This window comes from Salmo salar, chromosome ssa03, assembly GCF_905237065.1.
Source record: "Salmo salar chromosome ssa03, Ssal_v3.1, whole genome shotgun sequence".
NCBI classification, from domain to species: Eukaryota; Metazoa; Chordata; class Actinopteri; order Salmoniformes; family Salmonidae; genus Salmo; species Salmo salar.
In genome coordinates this window covers 26,070,049-26,091,241 of record NC_059444.1, presented here as the reverse complement: position 1 = coordinate 26,091,241, position 21,193 = coordinate 26,070,049, and the positions used below count along the sequence as shown (strand labels likewise).

Here is a 21,193-nt window from a genome sequence, read left to right as displayed (position 1 = left end):
ATTTACCAGACAGATGGAATGGCCTAGCCGCTCCATCCCTAATTTAACCTTCTTATGTAAATCAATGCGTAGGCCTTGTCTATTCATTTCACTCTGTAGGCTAAATAATGTATTTATCATTCATTGACACTTTTCTAAGACCTTACCCAATACTTTACAGCACAGTGTTTTGATAAATGACATGGGTTCAGTTCGCTACTATTACCGAAATGCAAGTGTTGTTTTGTGTCATACTAACATTTAGCCATTTCGCTCCTTAGAATGTGTTTCTTTCATTGTTCCATGTCATTCATCTGTTGCATTTTCCTGTGTATGCAGTGTTCATGACCTCATGAACATTTGTAAACACTTAAGAGGTATATGTTGTCTTTATTGAATCTCGTTTTTATTTTGTTTGTGTTCCCTCACTTCCATCGACTGGTCGTGTGCTCTCTGTATTGGTGCCAGTATTTGAGGCGAGAGGGGCGCGAATGTGAAATACCTGTGTGTAATGTTTTGTTGGGTTTAGCTGGTTATGGGCAGAGCCTGGTACCCCACCTGTGCTCAGTCATCGAGGTAGGAGAACCTGCTTAGGCCTTACTTCGATTTGATATGAATTCAGGGGAGTCATTTGAGGCCTAGTTAAAAGTAGTACATCGTTAGCAATGTTGTTGAGTTGACTTAATGTTTTGTTATTCATCTCCGGTTGCAGTTTAGGTCTTTAAACAACTGCTCATTTCATTATGTTCAGCATGCGATGCACGCGTTTAGAAAACGGTGCGGTTTGTTCAAGATGACCAACATTGGGTGAGTCCACTGCAATTTACTGTGAATGAATGTTGCTGGCTTTTAATGTGTTTTTTTGTGGCAAATAGTGTACTTTATTCCCTTCAACTGCAAAAACATTTAGAACGGAAAACATCAAGGCCACCTGCCTGCAATGACATTAAACCGACCTATGCCGGGCTCAATCATATGATTCTATGAAGATGAAATCATAGACAGTATAACTAGGCCTGTACAGTAGTCCTAAAGGATACCCATCAAATATCATAGTGTGGCGCACTGTCCAACATTGTCACAGTAGCTTTACCCCCATATGGATTTGTACAAGCCAAAAATACAGTATAGGTGCCTTTCTTACCTCCTGGTGACATCTCTGGGACACTGGCTGTATATGGACCCTCTAAAAACTTTGGTTCATTGTCATTTATGTCTTGAACTTTTATGATGAATTCAGACTCAGGCTCCAGAGGCCTGCCTGTGTGCATGTCCATGGCCTGAGCTCGTAATGTGTAGTAAGACTTCTCCTCTCTGTCCAAACCCATCAAGGCATGGATGTCGCCCGTCGTCTGGTCTATGGTGAAGATGGTGCCTGCTCCTTCTCCTGAGAGAGTGTACTTCACCTCACTGTCATCCCTGTCCAGGTCTGTGTGAAGCTTAATAGAGAAAACATGTTGCATTTGTCAATGAATCAAAGTATGTATATATATACTAGGCCTAGTTATTTATGTGACTTTAGTTGTATTCACATTTCCCCAACCTTCTCCATGAGCTAGATGTCAGCCATGTCACAACTGTGTTGTACCGCTGTTATTCAACATTATGTTATTCAAGTAAGTGAGGAATCTCGGGGTAATTTACTCCCCTAGACTTGATATAATTAGACCATTAGTAATTACTGTGCTTGTGTGATGGATGACAACAAGATGCATAGGGGGACAGAGTTTTCTTGCTGAGCTGTGTCTATTTCCTGCTCCTACTCCTTCCTTTTAACTGTCACTTACCGTATGAAAATGCTGAGAACATGTTGTGCCATTGATAGATACATAATGGGGCAGAGCACAGTTCCCTCGAGTTAATAAATACATCCTTTAGTTGACCTGCGGCTAGGCTATCCTATAAAGGGATTCATTACTTGGCTGGATAGTTTTACATACAGACATAGGATTCCACCTTTTCAACAAGTCAGTTTGTCACATTTCTGCCCTGCTAGAGCTGCCCTGGTCAACTGTAAGTGCTGTTATTGTGAAGTGGAAACATTTGGGAGCAACAACGGCTCAGCCGCGAAGTGGTAGGCCACACAAGCTAACAGAACGGGACCGCCGAGTGCTGAAGCGCGTAGCAGGTAAAAATTGTCTGTCCTCGTTTGCAACACTCACTACCGAGTTCCCAACTGACTCTAGAAGCAAAGTCAGCACAATAACTGTTCGCCGGGAGCTTCATGAAATGGGTTTCCATGGTCAACAGCCACACACAAGCCTAAGATCACCATGTGACTAAGATCACCATGTGCAATGCCAAGCGTCAGCTGGAATGGTGTAAAGGTCGCTGACATTGGACTATGGAGCAGTGGAAACACATTCTCTGGAAAGATGTATCACGCTTCACCATCTGGCTTCGGTGGATCCAAGAGAACGCTACCTGCCCGAATGCATAGTGCCAAATGTAAAGTTTGGTGGAGGAGAAGTAATGGTCTTGGGCTGTTTTTCATGGTTTGGACTAGGCCCCTTTGTCCCAGTGAAGGAAAATCTTAATGCTACAGCATACAATGACATTCTAGATGGTTTTCAAATCAAATGTTATTTGTCACATGCGCCGAATACAACAAGTGTAGACTTTACCGTGAAAAGCTTACTTACAAGCCCTTAACCAACAGTGCAGTTCAGAAGAAGAAAATATTTACAAAGTAGTAATAAAAGTAACACAATAAGAATAACAATAACGAGGCTATCTACAGTGGGCACCAATACAGAGTCAGTGTGTGGGGGTACAGGCTAGTTGAGGTAATCTGTACATGTAGGTGGGGGCAAAGTGACTATTCATACAGTAGGTAACACACAGCGAGGGTACAAAAGGGAGGGGGGGGGGGGGTCACAGTAATTTGTCCGGTGGCGATGTTATGAATTGTTCAGCAGTCTAATGGCTTGAGGATAGAAGCTGTTGAGGAGCCTTTTGGTCCTAGACTTGACGCTCCGGTACCGCTTGCCATGCGGTAGCAGAGAAGACAGTCTATGACTTGGGTGACTGGAGTCTCTGACAATTTTATGGGCTTTCCTCTGACACCGCCTATTATATAGGTCCTGGATGGCAGGAAGCTTGGCCCCAGGGATGTATTGGGCCGTTAGCACTACCCTCTGTAGCTCCTTATGGTCAGATGCCGAGCAGTTGCCATACCAGGCGGTGATGCAACCTGTCAGGATGCTCTCGATGGTGCAGCTGTAAAACCTTTTGAGGATCTGGGGACCCATGACAAATCTTTTCAGTCTCCTGAGGGGGAAAAGGTTTTGTCGTGCCCTCGTCATGACTGTCTTGGTATGTTTGGACCATGATAGTTCGTTGGTGATGTGGACACCAAGGAACTTGAAACTCTCGACCTGCTCCACTACAGCCCCGTCGATGTGAATCGGGGCCTGTTCGGCCCGACTTTTGTGCTTCCAACTTTGTGACAACAGTTTGGGGAAGACCCTTTCCTGTTTCAGCATGACAATGCCCCTGTGCACAAAGCGAGGTCCATACAGAGATAAAACATCTGTGTGGAAATACCTGACTGGCCAGCACTTAGCCCTGACCTCAACCCTATCTAACACTTTTGGGATAAATTGGAATGCCGACTGCGAGCCAGGCCTAATCGCCTAACATTAGTGCCCGACCTCACTAATGCTCTTGTGGCTGAATGGAAGCAAGTCCCCGCAACAATGTTCCAACATCTAACAGCAAAGGGGGAACCGACTCCATATTAATGCCCATGAGTTTGGAATGAGATGTTCGACGAGCAGGTGTCAACATACTTTTTGTCATGTAGTGTATTTACATACTTGGCCTACTGCCATAATCAGTTTAAAATGTAATTATTAGTGTGCATGTTAATATACTCATTGTAAAGGAGCATGAAAGATGCAATGCATTGGGCCAGTGTCCAGCACATACAGTTGAAGTCAGAAGTTTACATACACTTAGGTTGGAGTCATTAAAACGAGTTTTTAAACCACTCCACAAACGTCTTGTTAACAAACCATAGTTTTGGCAAGTCAGTTAGGACATCTACTTTGTGCATGACACAAGTACATTTTCCAACAATTGTTTACTGACAGATTATTTAACTTATAATTCACTGTAGCACAATTCCAGTGAGTCAGAAGATTACATACACTAAGTTGACTGTGCCTTTAAACAGCTTGGAAAATTCCAGAAAATGTGTCATGGCTTGAGAAGCTTCTGTTAGGCTAATTGACATCATTTGAGTCAATTGGAGGTGTACCTGTGGATGTATTTTAAGGCCTACCTTCAAACTCAGTGCCTCTTTGCTTGACATCATGGGAAAATCAAAAGAAATCAGCCAAGACCTCAGAAAAAAAATTGTAGACCTCCACAAGTCTGGTTCATCCTTGGGAGCCATTTCCAAATGCCTGAAGGTACCATGTTCATCAGTACAAACAATAGTACGCAAGATTAAACATCATGGGACCACGCAACCGTCATATCGCTCAGGAAGGAGACGTGTTCTATCTCCTAGAGATGAACGTACTTTGGTGTGAAAAGTGCAAATCAATCCCAGAACAACAGCAAAGGACCATGTGAAGATGCTGGAGGAAACAGGTACAAAAGTATCAATAACCACAGTAAAACGAGTCCTATACCGACATTACCTGAAAGGCCACTCAGCAAGGAAGAAGCCACTGCTCCAAAACCGCCATAAAAAAGCCAGAGTACAGTTTGCAACTGCACATGGGGACAAAGATCGTACTTTTTGGAGAAATGTCCTCTGGTTTGGTGAAACAAAAATAGAACTGTTAGGGCATATTGACTTTCGTTATGTTTGGAGGAAAAAGGGGGAGGCTTGCAAGCCGAAGAACACCGTCCCAACCGTGAAGCACGGGGGTGGCAGCATCATGTTGTGGGGGTGCTTTGCTGCAGGAGCGACTGGTGCACTTCACAAAATAGATGGCATCATGAGGCAGGGAAATTTATATGGACATATTGAAGCAACATCTCAAGACATCAGTCAGGAAGTTAAAGCTTGGTCGCAAATGGTTCTTCCAAGTGGACAATGACCCAAAGCAGTGGCAAAATGGCTTAAGGACAAGTCCAGGTATTGGAGTGGCCATCACAAATCCCTGACCTCAATCCCACAGAAAATTTGTGGGCAGAACTGAAAAAGCATGTGCAAGCAAGGAGGCCTACAAACCTGACTCAGTTACACCAGCTCTGTCAGGAGGAATGGGCCAAAATTCACCCAACTTATTGTGGGAAGCTTGTGGAAGGCTACCCGAAACGTTTGCCCCAAGTTAAACAATTTAAATGCAATGCTACCAAATACTAAATGAGTGTATGTAAACTTCTGACCCATTGGGAATGTGATGAAATAATTAAAAGCTGAAATATATCATTCTCTCTACTATTATTCTGACATTTCACATTCTTAAAATAAAGTGGTGATCCTAATTGACCTAAGAAAGGGAATTTTTTATCCGATTAAATGTCAGGAATTGTGAATAACTGAGTTTAAATGTATTTGGCTAAGGTGTATGTAAACTTCCGACTTCAACTGTAAGTCCAAACATTGATTTTATTTTATGTGAATGACGGAAACTGCAGGAAGCAGTGCAACAGCTAGATTAAGGATTCAAGTTCTCTGTTAGTGTTTTGACTTTGTAATTTACATTGCATGGAGGTTGTGACATTCCTGCATTTCTAACAACTGCATACTAGAGAATACTTGTCATATTCCATAATCAAGTAGAATTGCTGTCACCTCTTGACAGAAGGAAATGCAACCTGTATTCAAAGTTTAAAAAGGATCTAAAGTTTGTAATTTCCACTTTAAAATATCAGACTTGGTTTGCCCTAACAAAAAATGTATCAACCCCTATAAACAATGTCTGTTAATTATAATCCACATAATAATTTCCATTTCCTGTTGCCGCAGGATCATTTTCCTGCTGTAGCAAATTAAGATCCTACATCTGTAGCAGATAATCCATGAGCCACAACAACAGAGCAATAAAATGCCCCACTCTTTTCTCTAAATGGCACTCTATTCCCTATATAGTGCATTACTTTTGACCAGAACCCTATGGGCCCTGGTCAGAAGTAATGCACTATATAGGGAATAGAGTGCCATTTTGGACATAACCACTGTGATTCAGTTTCAGTATGCAGGGGACCATAAAACCTTTTCCATGAGATTAATGGTTTAATTATAAAGTCACTGAATTGAATGTAATTAAATCAGAGGGCGAAATCTCAAGACACATTTGCTCATCACATTCTTTTATGTCCATTTACTGTCTGATGTACCTAACGCATTCAGCAGGCGGAACACGATTTTTTGGACTGTGAGTTTGGATATAATGAGTTTTAAAGTGAATCAAAAATTGAGGCCATTTGTGGTAAAAACAATGAGACCTCCACAGGAATAATGTCTGGTTTAAAATAAATCGGGAGGAAATACATATTTGAATAGAATTATTAGAAGTATCCATCCAGTGCTTTTATGCAGAGGAATAGCTTGTGCCCTGAGTACAAATCAGTGTTGGGATGGAGTAACTGTCGGGCATTCGCGCGGTTCTAGAATAGAATGTGGTGTTGATATTTAGCCGAATCCATACATTCTGATGCATAATGTGGTTATTTGAGTGTCTGAAAGTCACGCACAGGGGCACCTGTAAGATAAATGAATGTGTCATTGTAAAAGGTTATCCAGCAATAAGGAATAGGGGGCAAGGGGGTGATATATTCTACTTCAAAAGGGCATGAGAGGTGTGCTCTTTTCATGATTAAAACAAATGATGATCAGTTTATCATCTCCTGCAGCAATGGATAGTCATGGACATGGGCAAAACTTTTGTTTTAGAAGTGCGGGGGGACATATATTTTTTGAATTATTATAATTGTTTTATCCAGTCGGAAAAACACTCCAAACAGCCTACCCAACCGCTCGGAAGCGTACGCATGGTCCTAAAGCACACGGTCGCCTAGTTTTGTATCACATTCCAATTATAAAACTGGGGGGGGAACAAAAATGCAATTTCAGAATACTTGGGGGGGGGGGTGCATGCCCCCATCTCCGGTGAAAGTTGCCCCCATCTCCAGTGAAAGTTGCCCCCTGGTCATGGAGGCCTGTGGTGCTTCATACATATACAAAATGCTAAATGATACGATAGCTGAAGTAAAATGTTGTAGTTTAAACTGAGAAGTGGCTGTCCTTGAGAGACTCAACCACCATGCTATAATGATCATAAGCACCACAGACAATTTAACCCAGTGATTTAGACTAGAGAGAAGCTTAGTGTGTTTTAGCTGAGACCAGACTAGCCCACTAGCCCAGTCTTCCTTGCAGATGGCCTTTGCTCAGTATGGGGGCCAAAAGTAGATTGTTTAATTGTACAGAGTACAGTTGCACATAGTTGTCTTCCTCTAAAGCTTGCTGAATGTCAGATCCAGGAGCATAAGGTAAACTGGTGTTTAAATGTGGGTCTTTCACTCTGCTGCTCAGCTGTGTCTGTCTGCCTCTACGGTTGCATAATGCATGGGGACAAACCCAGCAGAGGAGCTTTTGGCAATGTGGAACAGTGGTGCAGCCATTTTCTTTTTAAAATGTTCACAAAATGTTATGGAAGAAAATGCTTGTTTTCCTGTTTTGCCAGCAAAGCTGTGGTCATTACCTGTTGGTAAATTCAAAGTTGTCCATTTTGTATCTGTTTATAAATAATAGTATTGCCTCGCTAAATCTCAATACAAAGGTGATATTTAGAAACAATAACCAAAGCAATGGCTGAGAAAAGTCGTCATGTGCAAATTATCATTATATACAATAATATGCCTCCATAGAGTTATGGATGCCAATAGACAGCGCTCCCTAGCTGATTGCGAATCCATGGGAGAATCTCAATTGCATACTCCTTGCGTCCTCTCGTCTTGCATCCTTCTCAAACCCATTGGTCTCTCTCCCCTCTGACCTTCTCCTCCAATGGGTTTAGAGAAGGAGGCGAGGCAAGAGGAGTATGCAATTAAGATTCTCCCAATGACCTGGCAGTCACACTGTTTCCAAGCCAGATTTGATCTATGTTCCCATTTCCAAAAATATAGCTCACAGTGATAATCAAGGTCCTGATCCTTCACACTGTCCCCTATTAACTGGCAGCAGATTAATCTGTGGTCTCGGGGCTGGCCATGCACGGCTCAATGCTGTCGTCCTCATGCTCAACACAGAAACTGGGTATGTCCCAAATGGCACCCTTTTCCATGTATGGTGCACTGCTTTTGACATGAGCCCCTGGTCTAAGGGAGTGCCCTATGTAGGAAATAGGGTGCCATTTGGGGGACACACACTGTGAGGAGTGAATCACTCAGTAATTTTAAAGCAGCAGCGGTAGCATCAGTTTGACAATGTGTCCCATCCCTCCTTTCTCAGCCAACGGAAACACATCCAGCGGGACCGTGCGTACTGAGAAAGGCCGTAGTAGATTGCCTTGGCATCAGCAGCTGACAAGTCAATCTAAAACATTATCCCATTTGAGCTGGAAGTGCCAGATTCCAGGATGGTTCTTAATGCCTCTTGAAATTTGATTTAGAATGCCACAAAACACTCTTTAACCTCCTTTGTGTGTGGATAATTAGAGATGATACTGAGAAAATTGCAAAAGTCACAGCCAGAACTGATCAAGCAGCCCAAGCAATTAGATGTGATTTGTGTCGTGCTGCTTATTGGTATATTCTTTAAGTCTTAACGAACAGATGCCCAAGCCTTTGAACTCCTCTTCTGTTTGATTTCTTACCTCAAACTCTCATCAGAGGAGTGAAGGCAGAGGTTAAACAGAGGTGTACAGTTGAAGTCAGAGGTTTACATACACCTTACCCAAATACATTTAAGCTAAGTTTTTCACAATTCCTGACATTTAATCCTAATAACAATTCCCTGATTTAGGTCAGTTAGGATCACCACTTTATTTTAAGAATGTGAAATGTCAGAATAATAGTAGAGAGAATGATTTATATCAGCTTTTATTTCTTTCATCACATTCCCAGTGAGACAGAAGTTTACATACACACTCAATTAGTATTTGGTAGCATTCCCTTTAAATTGTTCAACTTGGGTCAATCGTTTCAGGTAGCCTTCCACAAGCTTCCCACAATAAGTTGGGTGAATTGTGGCCCATTCCTCCTGACAGAGCAGGTGTAACTGAGTCAGGTTTGTAGGCCTCCTTGCTCGCAAATGCTTTTTCAGTTCTGCCCACACATTTTCTATAGGATTGAGGTCAGGGCTTTGTGATGGCCACTCCAATACCTGGACTTTGTTGTCCTTAAGCCATTTTGCCACAACTTTGGAAGTATGCTTGGGGTCATTGTCCATTTGGAAGGCCCATTTGCGACAAGCTTTAACTTCCTGACTGATGACTTGAGATGTTGCTTCAATACATCCACATAATTTTCCCACCTCATGAGGCCATCTATTTTGTGAAGTGCACCAGTCCCTCCTGCAGCAAAGCACTCCCACAACATGACACTGCAACCCCCGTGCTTCACGGTTAGGATGGTGTTCTTCGGCTTGCAAGCCTCCCTGTTTTTCCTCCAAACATAACAATGGTCATTATGGCCAAACAGTTCTATTTTTGTTTCATCTGACCAGAGGACATTTCTCCAAAAAGTACGATCTTTGTCCCCATGTGCAGTTGCAAACCATAGTCTGGCTTTTTCATGGCGGTTTTGGAGCAGTGGCTTCTTCCTTGCTGAGCGGCCTTTCAGGTTATGTCGATATAGGACTTGTTTTACTGTGGATATAGATACTTTTGGACCGGTTTCCTCCAGCATCTTCACAAGGTCCTTTGCTGTTGTTCTGGGATTTATTTGCACTTTTCGCACCAAAGTACGTTCATCTCTAGGAGACAGAACATGTCTCCTTCCTGAGCGGTATGACGGCTGTGTGCTCCCATATTGTTTATACTTGCGTACTATTGTTTGTACAGATGAACATGGTACCTTCAGGCGTTTGGAAATTGCTCTCAAGGATGAACCAGACTTGTGGAGGTCTACAAATGTTTTTCTGAGGTCTTGAAATTCTTCCACAGGTACACCTCCAATTGACTCAAGTTATGTCAATTAGCCTATCAGAAGCTTCTAAAGCCATGACATCATTTTTTGGAATCTTCCAAGCTGTTTAGAGGCACAGTCAACTTAGTGTATGTAAACTTCTGACCCACTGGAATTGTGATACAGTGAATTATAAGTTAAATAATATGTCTGTAAACAATTGTTGGAAAAATGACTTGTGTCATGCACAAAGTACATGTCCTAACCCACTTGCCAAAACTATAGTTTGTTAACAAGAAATTTGTGGAGTGGTTGGAAAACTAGTTTTAATGACTCCAACCTAAGTGTATGTAAACTTCTGACTTCAACTGTATATTGATCAGTCTTAGAGAACCAGAACCCTAAAATGATGGTGCCTTACCTTTCCAACGTACTGTGGTTCAGATCCCATATATTCCTCCAGTACAAAGAACTGGTTCCACACCCATCCTCGCTTCACCCTCTGAACCACTGACACCCCATGTCTCCTCAGTCCCAGTCCTGCTATGCCCCTCAGGTGGTGCTCTCTTCCCATCCTGCTTTGGGGTGGAGAGTGAAGGGGAGCCAGGAAGCCTTTGTCCAAGAGAAACCAAAAGACCAGCAGGAGACCGTTCCTTGTGATCATTGGCAATCTGGGCAGTGGAGGATCTCTGTTGAATTCCAGTGAGAGACTGTGAGTTAGACAATAACAACTGGGTTGTAGACCCAAGTAAGAAGGGGATTGGGGGGATGTTGTGGTGACATTGTTAGATTTGCCTCCAGGATCTTTGGTTTCTCACTCAACTAGTCCTCATTGACCTTAGTCTGCTGGTGGAAAGAGGAGTGACATGGTCTTACTTTACACTGCAGTTAAAGTAGTTACAAGGCAACATGGAAAGTAATCTCATCCACCAACTGACTCTCTCTGTCAAACCTGTCTCTCAGTCTATGCAGTAATAGAGCCTAGGATGAGGCTACATAATACATTGTAATACATTGTTATAAGCAGCAGTACTTCAAACAGTCCTCTCTCATAACTTCCCGATCAGCAACTCATCAACATTATTAACAAAATATGTTCAGGCTGTGTCTACTCCGATTTATTTCATAATTGAGGTCATAATACACTTTATATGTTTGTCTAGTCAAGCTTGACAATATCTTACTGGAGGGATTTTACGGATCATGATTCAGTGAAAACGAAACATGAGCAAATTGGTCCTCAGGAGTGCATTTAACTCTGCAAGTCAGGCAATGTGAATTTAGTGGAGCAGGAGCAAACATCAAACACAGTCGCACACACAGAGGAAAGGTAGATCAGATAAAAGAAAGAGACTCCCTGAGCACGGTTAGATACACACAAGAATACAATTATTGTGCATAGTCAGATTAACATAAAGGTTTGTTTAAAATGTTTACATGCTTCGCAAAAATAATGATTTCCCTTTTCATCTTGTTTACATGGACTGGTCTGAAATCAGGCTACCTGATGGAACTTTTGTAAATGCATAAAACTAGCAATCAAAATAAACGTCCTACCACAGTGGCCATGTTATTTTTGCGAAACCTATTTGATTCTGAGTTCGGACATATAAAGCTTGAATGTGAAAACATTTTGTAAGATGATGCGTACTTTCAGTTTTTCCGAACTCACTTCACTCGCGCATAAGAGGAAGCCTTGCACTACTGGTGCTGGCACATGCCCAGATCAAATACACCGCTGGAACGCCAATTAAGCGGTGTATTTGATCTGCACATGTCTTAGTAATACAAAAGATTGCTCAGAAAACCAGGTGTTTTAATCGGCATATGCTTACTTCGATTTTGATCTTGAGGAAGCAGTGCAAAAGCTAGATGTCAAGGATTCAGGTTCTCTGTTAGTGGTTTGAATTTGTAATTTACTTTGCATGGAGTATGTGACATTCCTGCATATCTAACAACAACTGCATACTAGAGAATAGAGAATACTTTTCATATTGCATAATCAAGTAGAATTCTTGTCACCTCTCCACTTACATACAGATGCAGGATCTTAATTTGATCACTCTTTTGTTGATGAGAAATGCAAACTTGTGGTGTATTCAAAAAGCGTTCTAAAGTTTGTAATTTCCACTTAAAAATTTCAGACCTGATTTGCCCCAACATAAAATGTATCAACCACCCTGCAAAAAAGTATACATGAGTTATAATCCACATAATAATTAACAATTCCTATTGCTGCAGGATTATTTTCCTGCTGTTGCAAACTGGCTCAAATTAAAATCCTACATCTGTACTTTGTAGTCACCCTCAGACATTATACACTAGTGTTAGTTGTTTACAGTGCAGTGTTTGCATGCATAGTACTGAATGATAGGTACTGTATAGGCCCACATTCACTGATCCCGCCCCTCATCCCTCTTTACTTCAATCCTTCCCCCTCCAAATCTGCTTCAACAGATCGGTTTATTTTTAGCATCAGGTTTATACAAATTTACAGTACAGTTTCTCTCCTTCATTGTGCTCCCAATCTGAATGCATTCTTCCTGTGTTGTCTGTTGAAAGGCGATGGTAGGCTACATTCCTTGGTTGACAGGTTATTGTGCATCCATTGCTGTATTCTCTGAGGGCTAAACCCCCGCCATTCTTATCCCAAGATTGAACAAAATGTCCTTGAATCGTGTCGCACTCGACTATTCCATATCCCGGTTTCCTAAGTTTAGTGGTCACCGAATGATGACCACAAAAAATAAATTGGGGCGGTATGTATCCTAGTGGTTAGAGCGTTGGGCCAGTAACCAAAAGGTTGCTGGAACAAATCCCTGAGCTGACAAGGTAAAAATCTGTCGTTCTGTCCCTGAACAAGGCATTTAATCCACTGATCCCCGGTAGGCCGTCATTGTAAATAAGAATTTGTTCTTAACTGTCTTGCCTGGTTACATTTTTTTAAACTGACTGTTAACATGTGTTGGAGGACCTTGTTGAATATAGTACCTGCATCCATATGACTTTTTTATTGTTGTGTCCTATAAACTATTGTTTGTCCTAATCAGCAGGCCATCATCAGTCATCAGTGTTATTTTACAGTTAATGTGAGATGTGTCCTGTAGTGTCTGCCCTCAGAGCAGAAGGCCTTATGGGAACAGACTAGTTTGTGTATTGCGGGAGCCTGCACTGCACTAATACTGGCCAACGAGGGCTCAACCAACCCCCTTACTGCACAAACATGTGACTTAACAGAAAGCCACCCCTAATCCAACAGAATTATCCTTAAACTCCCAGACAATGTCAGACTGAGTTAGATTGAGGTCTCCAGAACTGTTGGTTGAAAGATGTGTTGATAGATCCAACAGCATCCCTTGAGAAAGGCAGAAGCCAACATTTTTGTACTGGCTGAACTATATTGCATTTAATACATGTAAAAGACAGACTTGTAGTTTTTGTATGTGCATCCTTTCTCTACATTGAGAGATGTGTTAAAACTTTTAGATAAAAATGAAGAACAAGTTCGCAACGACAGGCGTACAAGAACACAGATAATTACAAAGCTTAAACTATCACTCACAATGGCTTTTTTCTAGGAGACATCTTTGTGCTGTATAACACAATTTCATGTAATTTTGTTGCTGCATCAATATTCCGAGACAAAGGAAATGGTTTTGCTCGACTGCAATTTTGTTACATAAGAGCCCGTTTGTCATATGAAGTAGAACCCAATATGAACCAGCATAGCCTAGACGAACAGTGTTTGCGGTAGTGCACCAACATATGAACCTCAGGCTTGTATGTACTGTACAGTAGCCTCTGAGCATAATCATATCTTTAAGTCATGGCCAAAGGCACAAACATCACCAGAGGCATAAAGGGATGGTCTGAGATGCCCTTATGGTACATTAAACAATCTGTACTGTATGTTCCTATATAATTATCACACACACACACACACACACACACACACACACACACACACACACACACACACACACATACATGTACACACACTCCTTGACTTACATGGATTGTGGAAACAGGTGCAAATCCCCCAAAACACACATCAGTCTCCCTATAACGCAAAACCTGCTCTGATACCCAAGTTGTATAATCATTTAGGGATTTTGCTGAATGTTCAATATTTTATAGAATATGGCCAATTATCTTTATGGTTTGACCAACTTTATGTTGTGTGGACATGTTAGGCAATTAACTCCATGACATACTGTATGCATAGAGCTGAGGCAAGTCATACAGAAATGCACACATCATGTGTCAGTGATGTCTGTGCTAAAAACCGGCCTTTGCACAAAAGTAAATAAATACATATTTTTAAAGAAAAGTGGAGAGTCAGATATTCCCCAGCTAGCACATAACGTTCCGAGAACCATATGTTTCTTAGAGCTTGGTGAGAGAGTGGTTGTCCTATGATTATTTTGCATACAACCTTCTAACAAATTTCTGGGAATGGTGCAGGATAGTTGCTTGGCTTTGGAACATTCTCATCTATGGAACTTGACAAAGAAACATTATTTTCTTGGTATTTAATTACTTTAACAGAATGTTTCCTAAAAGTTAAAACATGGTTACACTTAATTTCAATGTTGATAATGTTCTAGGAATGTTCTCCAACTGGTTTGACATTGGGAATGTTCTCAAATAGTTCAGAGAAAGTTATGAAACGATGTTCTTGAACCAACTTTATGTTGGTTTCTGCAGGTTTCCTCATGGTTCTATTTAAAGTCATGTTCTCAGAACGTTAAGAAAATGTTCCATAAAACCACAAGAAACATTAGTAACGTTCAAATAACGTTTTAAGATTGTCATTTAAAAACTGTTCTCAGCGTCAACAAAACTCTCTCTATCCTCTATCTTGTTACGCGTGTTCAGGTGTGTTGGCCTCGCCCACTAATTGGCCACACCTGATCTTAATGAGTGCTTGTTTCCTTTGAAATGGGGTCTGTTTGAATAGACTAAAATTAGCAGCTTTGTATGAGTAAAAGAAACATAGGATGCTAGCTCCATCCTGGTGGCTCAGTGGACTTATCCCATGGAGAGAAAATGAAAGATAATACGTTTGAATCTCACCGATATAGTGCCACAATAAAAAAAATGTGTTTGCATGATTAATGCATAAGCAAATTAATTGTCCTGTCTGTGCTTGGAGTTCAAAACAGTTAAAATACAGTAAGCTAGCATTATTGAAATATTCAGTTAAAATGTTAATTTCTGTTTTCAGAACATTAATAAAACCTCCCTGTAAAACTTCCAGGGAACCATTGTAAAACGTCCTCAGAACTTCCCTGCAACGTAAAAAAAAAAAAACATGTTTGCTAGAACAGGGAAAATGTTCACTTCCATTCTCAGAACATTTAAAAAACGTTCAGTTCTACAGGTCAGGAAACATATCACTTTGTTCCCAGAATTAATGGGAAACCATAAACTTACGTTCCTACAACTTCCAAATAACTAAATGTGCTAGCAGGGTCTATTGTAGCCTACTCTCATATTTTATTAATGCAGTGAAGGCAAGAACCAATGCTTGGGCACACAGTGTGTTCATACATCTTAATCAGTGGAGGCTGCTGAGGCTCATAATAATGTCTGTAACGTTGCAATTGGAATGGCATCAAACCATGTGTTTGATGTATTTGATACCATTCCACCTATTCAGCTCCAGCAATTACCACGAGCCCGTCCTCCCCAATTACGGTTCCACCAACCTCCTGTGATCTTAATGCTGCTTGACCCCAGGAAGAGTAGATGTTGCCTTGGCAGCAGCTAATGGGGATCCTTAATAAATACAAATAAATATAAAGTAAAGATAAAAGATCCAAACTCAGGTTAGCATTTCTCGTCATGAATATTGTTCTGGAGGCAGCTCTGCAGTGTGGTCACTAGCTGGCATAGCCACAAAGTCATAAAGTCTGATTTTAAACATAACCTTAACCCTAACCTTAACCACACTGCTAACCCTATTTCCTAACCCTAATCTTAAATTAAGACCAAAAAGCACATTTTTGTTTTCATGAATTTTTACAATATTGCCAATTTTGACTTTGCAGTTGGCCTATCTAAGGGGACATTGCTCAGTTCTGCCTCCAAGACAAGACTCATGACAATAAATGTCAATCTGCGCTAAAAACAACAGAGAAAGGAAAGAGAACTGAAGTTGTCTTCTTTGCATATACAGATGAAGGGTCTTATTTTGATCCTGTTGCAGGAGAACTTTCCTGCAATGCAGGAAATGTAAAACTTTTAGTGTATTTGAGGTTTAAAAAGGCTTTCAAAAAAATGTATCAACCTTACAGAAATGTGGATTAATTATAATCCAAATAAAATGTACATTTACTGCTGTAGCAAAATGGCTCAAATTAATATCTTACATTTGTATTTGTGTTTACCATTTAAATATACACAGAGAGAATACCAGCTTTAGAGCTTAATATGGAATTCAGTGCACTCTATTTGAATACCTGCAACATTTGCATCAATTTCATCCAGTGCAGATCATTGAGCTCAATGCCTCTGACTGAGCTGCTGCATGTTTTCCCTTCAAATGCAATAAATCTCCAAATTAATTCATGTAGGCGCACTCCATGTGGGCTAGATAGAGTTAGTAGGCTGTATGTCCTATAGTGATATGGACAGAATTGATTTGCTACTGTACAGGTCATTTCTTATTTAATTACTTTCACATCTTTTCTTTATATATCTTATCTTTGTAAAGATAAAATATTTAGTTCAATTATTATTTTAATGAAACAGTGAAATTAACTGGAACTCTCTTAAACTAAACATCAACCTTCAGCATCTACCCCAGCGGGTATAACTACTCCTCTTCTCTTTTACCTAATACTTTTTTTTATCCTAAAAAAACAACAACTAAACAAATAAGGACACTAACAGTGACACATACCTTGACTGTCTCTCCCAGGCTCTCCGGCTGGTGCGCTTTAACACCAGATTAATCCAAATGTCTGATGGCAAAAGCAATGCAACTCCCTTGCGAGCAAAGAACACATTCAGACTTACAGCCCTTCAAACACATTCTCTCTCTCTCTCTCCAACACTCTTTCTTCTCACTATCTTGCAGCAGATGAGTGTGGAGGAGAGATGAAAAATGAGAGATTGAGTATCAGCTGTATGTAGTACTATTGTATTCAGGAGTGCTCAGCAGTGCACAGAGCGTCAAGCCGAGCTGCAAGCCCAGCACTCTGATATGCTCCTGTTCCGTGGGTTGTGAATATAGTTGAAGTGGGTGTCAGAGAGTCTCGATCCCCTAAGGTCCCCATGCTGGTCTGGAATCGTCCTCCCACCTCTAGTTTCCTGGATTAGTAGAGGGGAGGAACCCACTCCCTGCTGGAGCCAGCCAGTGATGTGCTCTGTTGTGTTCATAATTTCAGGAGCTTGCTAGAGCCATGAGACTTTGATGGTAAAGACCCAATTACTGACACAAGGGTTGATGAGGCGCTGTCATGTAGGGGGTGTGTGTGCATGTGTGTGTGCGTGTGCGTGCGTGCGTGCGTGCATGCGTGACTAAAGTGGCTACATGCTCGTTAAGAAATGAAATGTTACATATTCTAGTCTTCAGAAATTGATAGATTAGAGAAACTCTCATATGAATGCACTTTATAAATTTTTTATAGAAAAGCTCCAGTTCTCAATGTTTTAAAATAGCTTTTGATGTATGATGTCCTTCATTATGGGCTGACCTATTTTGGATTCCACATTTTTCTCTCATCATTTCCTCCTTGTCTAGGTCTGGCCTCTCATTCGTTGGTTGGATTTCTGAGAGCTGTTTTCTCCAAAATCAGGGAAGAGATCATGAAAAAAATGCTGTCGTTTGTGAATGGTGTAATTTCTAAACGGCTCAGCAAGGCATGTCATCTCACACACTGTAGCCTATGACAAGCAGCCACAAAGATAAAATAAAAGATTACCCAACAGTGGAGTTTAAGGTAGCAACAATTGTAAGCAGGGTAATGAAAACAACTTAACAAAGTAATTCCATGAAAATAGAATTGGTCAATAAAGCACAAAAAATTACATGTATAAAACTGTAAATGCACTGAAGGGGCTAAATGTCATGTTTTGTTTGAATACTGAGCCTCCCAAACAAGAGTTTAAATGGTTTACAGTTTAGAGCGAGAGTGATGTGGGTGGATTATGGGTTAGGATGCTGACAGAAAAGAGGGATTTAAACCGTAGCTCAGTTCCCACAGTAATGGGACAAAAGTACTTTAGCATACATGGCTGGGAAGCAATTAAGACATAGCACACGACCACCAGATCACACAGGGTGTGCCCCAAATGGCACCCTATTCCCAATGTAGTACAGTACTTTTGACCATGGCCCATACAGTGAGGGAAAAAAGTATTTGATCCCCTGCTGATTTTGTACGTTTGCCCACTGACAAAGAAATGATCAGTCTACAATGTTAATGGTAGGTTTATGTGAACAGTGAGAGACAGAATAACAACAAAAAAATCCAGAAAAAACGCATGTCAAAAATGTTATAAATTGATTTGCATTTTAATGAGGGAAATAAGTATTTGACCCCCTCAATCAGAAAGATTTCTGGCTCCCAGGTGTCTTTTATACAGGTAACGAGCTGAGATTAGGAGCACACTCTTAAAGGGAGTGCTCCTAATCTCAGTTTGTTACCTGTATAAAAGACACCTGTCCACAGAAGCAATCAATCAATCAGATTCCAAACTCTCCACCATGGCCAAGACCAAAGAGCTCTCCAAGGATGTCAGGGACAAGATTGTAGACCTATACAAGGCTGGAATGGGCTACAAGACCATCGCCAAGCAGCTTGGTGAGAAGGTGACAACAGTTGGTGCGATTATTCGCAAATGAAAGAAACACAAAAGAACTGTCAATCTCCCTTGGCCTGGGGCTCCATGCAAGATCTCACTTCGTGGAGTTGCAATGATCATGAGAACGGTGAGGAATCAGCCCAGAACTACACGGGAGGATCTTGTCAATGATCTCAAGGCAGCTGGGACCATAGTCACCAATAAAACAATTGGTAACACACTACGCCGTGAAGGACTGAAATCCTGCAGCGCCCACAAGGTCCCCCTGCTCAAGAAAGCACATATACATGCCTGTCTGAAGTTTGCCAATGAACATCTGAACGATTCAGAGGACAACTGGGTGAAAGTGTTGTGGTCAGGTGAGACCAAAATGGAGCTCTTTGGCATCAACTCAACTCGCCGTGTTTGGAGGAGGAGGAATGCTGCCTATGACCCCAAGAACACCATCCCACCGTCAAACATGGAGGTGGAAACGTTATGCTTTGGGGGTGTTTTTCTGCTAAGGGGACAGGACAACTTCACTGCATCAAAGGGACGATGGAAGGGGCCATGTACCGTCAAATCTTGGGTGAGAACCTCCTTCCCTCAGCCAGGGCATTGAAAATGGGTCGTGGATGGGTATTCCAGCATGACAATGACCCAAAACACACGGCCAAGGCAACAAATGAGTGGCTCAAGAAGAAGCACATTAAGGTCCTGGAGTGGCCTAGCCAGTCTCCAGACCTTAATCCCATAGAAAATCTGTGGAGGGAGTTGAAGGTTCGAGTTGCCAAACATCAGCCTCGAAACCTTAATGACTTGGAGAAGACCTGCAAAGAGGAGTGGGACAAAATCCCTCCTGAGATGTGTGCAAACCTGGTGGCCAACTACAAGAAACGTCTGACCTCTGTGATTGCCAACAAGGGTTTTGCCACCAAGTACTAAGTCATGTTTTGCAGAGGGGTCAAGTACTTATTTCCCTCATTAAAATGCAAATCAATTTGTGGGCAAACGTGGGCAAACGTACAAAATCAGCAGGGGATCAAATACTTTTTTCCCTCACTGTATGACTTTGGTCAAAGTCAGTGCACTATATAGGGAATAGGGTGCCATTTGGGATGTAGTCAGAGGGTTGAAGGGGTTTGTTCGTCTCTCCCAGTGGCATGGTATCTGTGTACTTTGTGTCATCGCAGACGGTCAAAGATTTATGTTTTCTCTGCTCTCTCAGAAGTAGTAGTGGAATACATGGTCTTGTCCATTATTAAGCCAATTTAAAAGGCCCACTGCAGTCAAAAACATCATTTTTCTGTCTTTTATATATACACTCACCGGATAGTTTATTAGGTACACACATCTAATACCGGGTCGGACACCCCTTTGCCTCCAGAACAGCCCGAATTCTTTGGGGCATGGATTATACAAGGTGTCGGAAACGTCCGTTGAAAACATTCCCCACACCAGTACACCATCGCCACCACCGTGTGCCAGGCAGGATGGGTCCATGGACTCATGCTGCTTACACCAAATCCTGACTCTGTTATCAGCATGACCCAACAGGGACCCGGATTTGACGGACCAGGGAATGTTTTCCCACTCCTCAATTGCCCAGTGTTGGTGATTGCATGCCCACTGGAGCTGCTTCTTCTTGTTTTTAGCTCATAGGAGTCGAACCCGGTGTGGTCGTCTGCTGCAATAGCCCATCCGTGACAAGGATCAACGAGTTGTGCGTTCCGAGATGCCGTTCTGAACACCACTGTTGTGCTGCACTGTTATTTGTCTGTTTGTGGTCCGCCTGCTAGCTTACACGACTCTTGCCATTCTCTTTTGACCTCACTCATCAAAGTGCTGTTTTCGCTCACAAGACTGCCGCTGACTGGATGTTTTTTGTTTGTCGCACCATTCTCGGTAAACCCTAGACGTGCGTGAAAAGCCCAGGAGAGCAGCCGTTTCTGAGGTACTGGATCCGGCACGCCTGGCACTGACGTTCATACAACGCTCAAAGTCACTTTTGCCCATTCTAACGTTCAATAGAACAGTAACTGAATGCCTCAATGACCCCTCTGCCTGTTTTATACAGCAAGCCACGGCCACATGACTCACTGTCTGTTGGAACGACCCATTTTCGTGAACGGGGTGAGGTACCTAATAAACTGTAAGATGAGTGTATTTCCACACTATGAGGTTGGGATAATACTGTGAAATTGGGAAAGTGATGATAATGCCCTTTTAGTGTAAGAGCTGTTTGAAAATACCGCCTGAAATTTCAGCCTGTTTTGGTGGTATGGAGATATTTCCTACCTGGTGACATCACCAGGCGGTAAATTAGTTATTAATAGATCAATAAGAAAGAGAGTTCCAAACCTTTCTGCCAATAACAGCTAGTTTTCAG

The 21,193-nt window shown here is 41.7% G+C and overlaps 1 protein-coding gene across 1 annotated transcript in view; it reads right to left on the bottom strand.

Moving 5' to 3' along the window:
- Positions 1 to 17,398, bottom strand: part of LOC106599345 (cadherin-12) — a 31,672-nt gene extending 14,274 nt beyond the window's left edge. Inside the window, exons 1-3 of the mRNA XM_014190540.2 lie at positions 16,919 to 17,398; positions 10,433 to 10,700; positions 1,124 to 1,418 (exon numbers count right to left, since the gene is read on the bottom strand). Of these exons, the coding sequence (XP_014046015.2) occupies positions 1,124 to 1,418; positions 10,433 to 10,675 (538 nt within the window). The 5' untranslated portion in view covers positions 10,676 to 10,700; positions 16,919 to 17,398. The remainder of the gene's footprint in view (positions 1 to 1,123; positions 1,419 to 10,432; positions 10,701 to 16,918) is intronic.
- Positions 17,399 to 21,193: the final 3,795 nt, after the last annotated feature.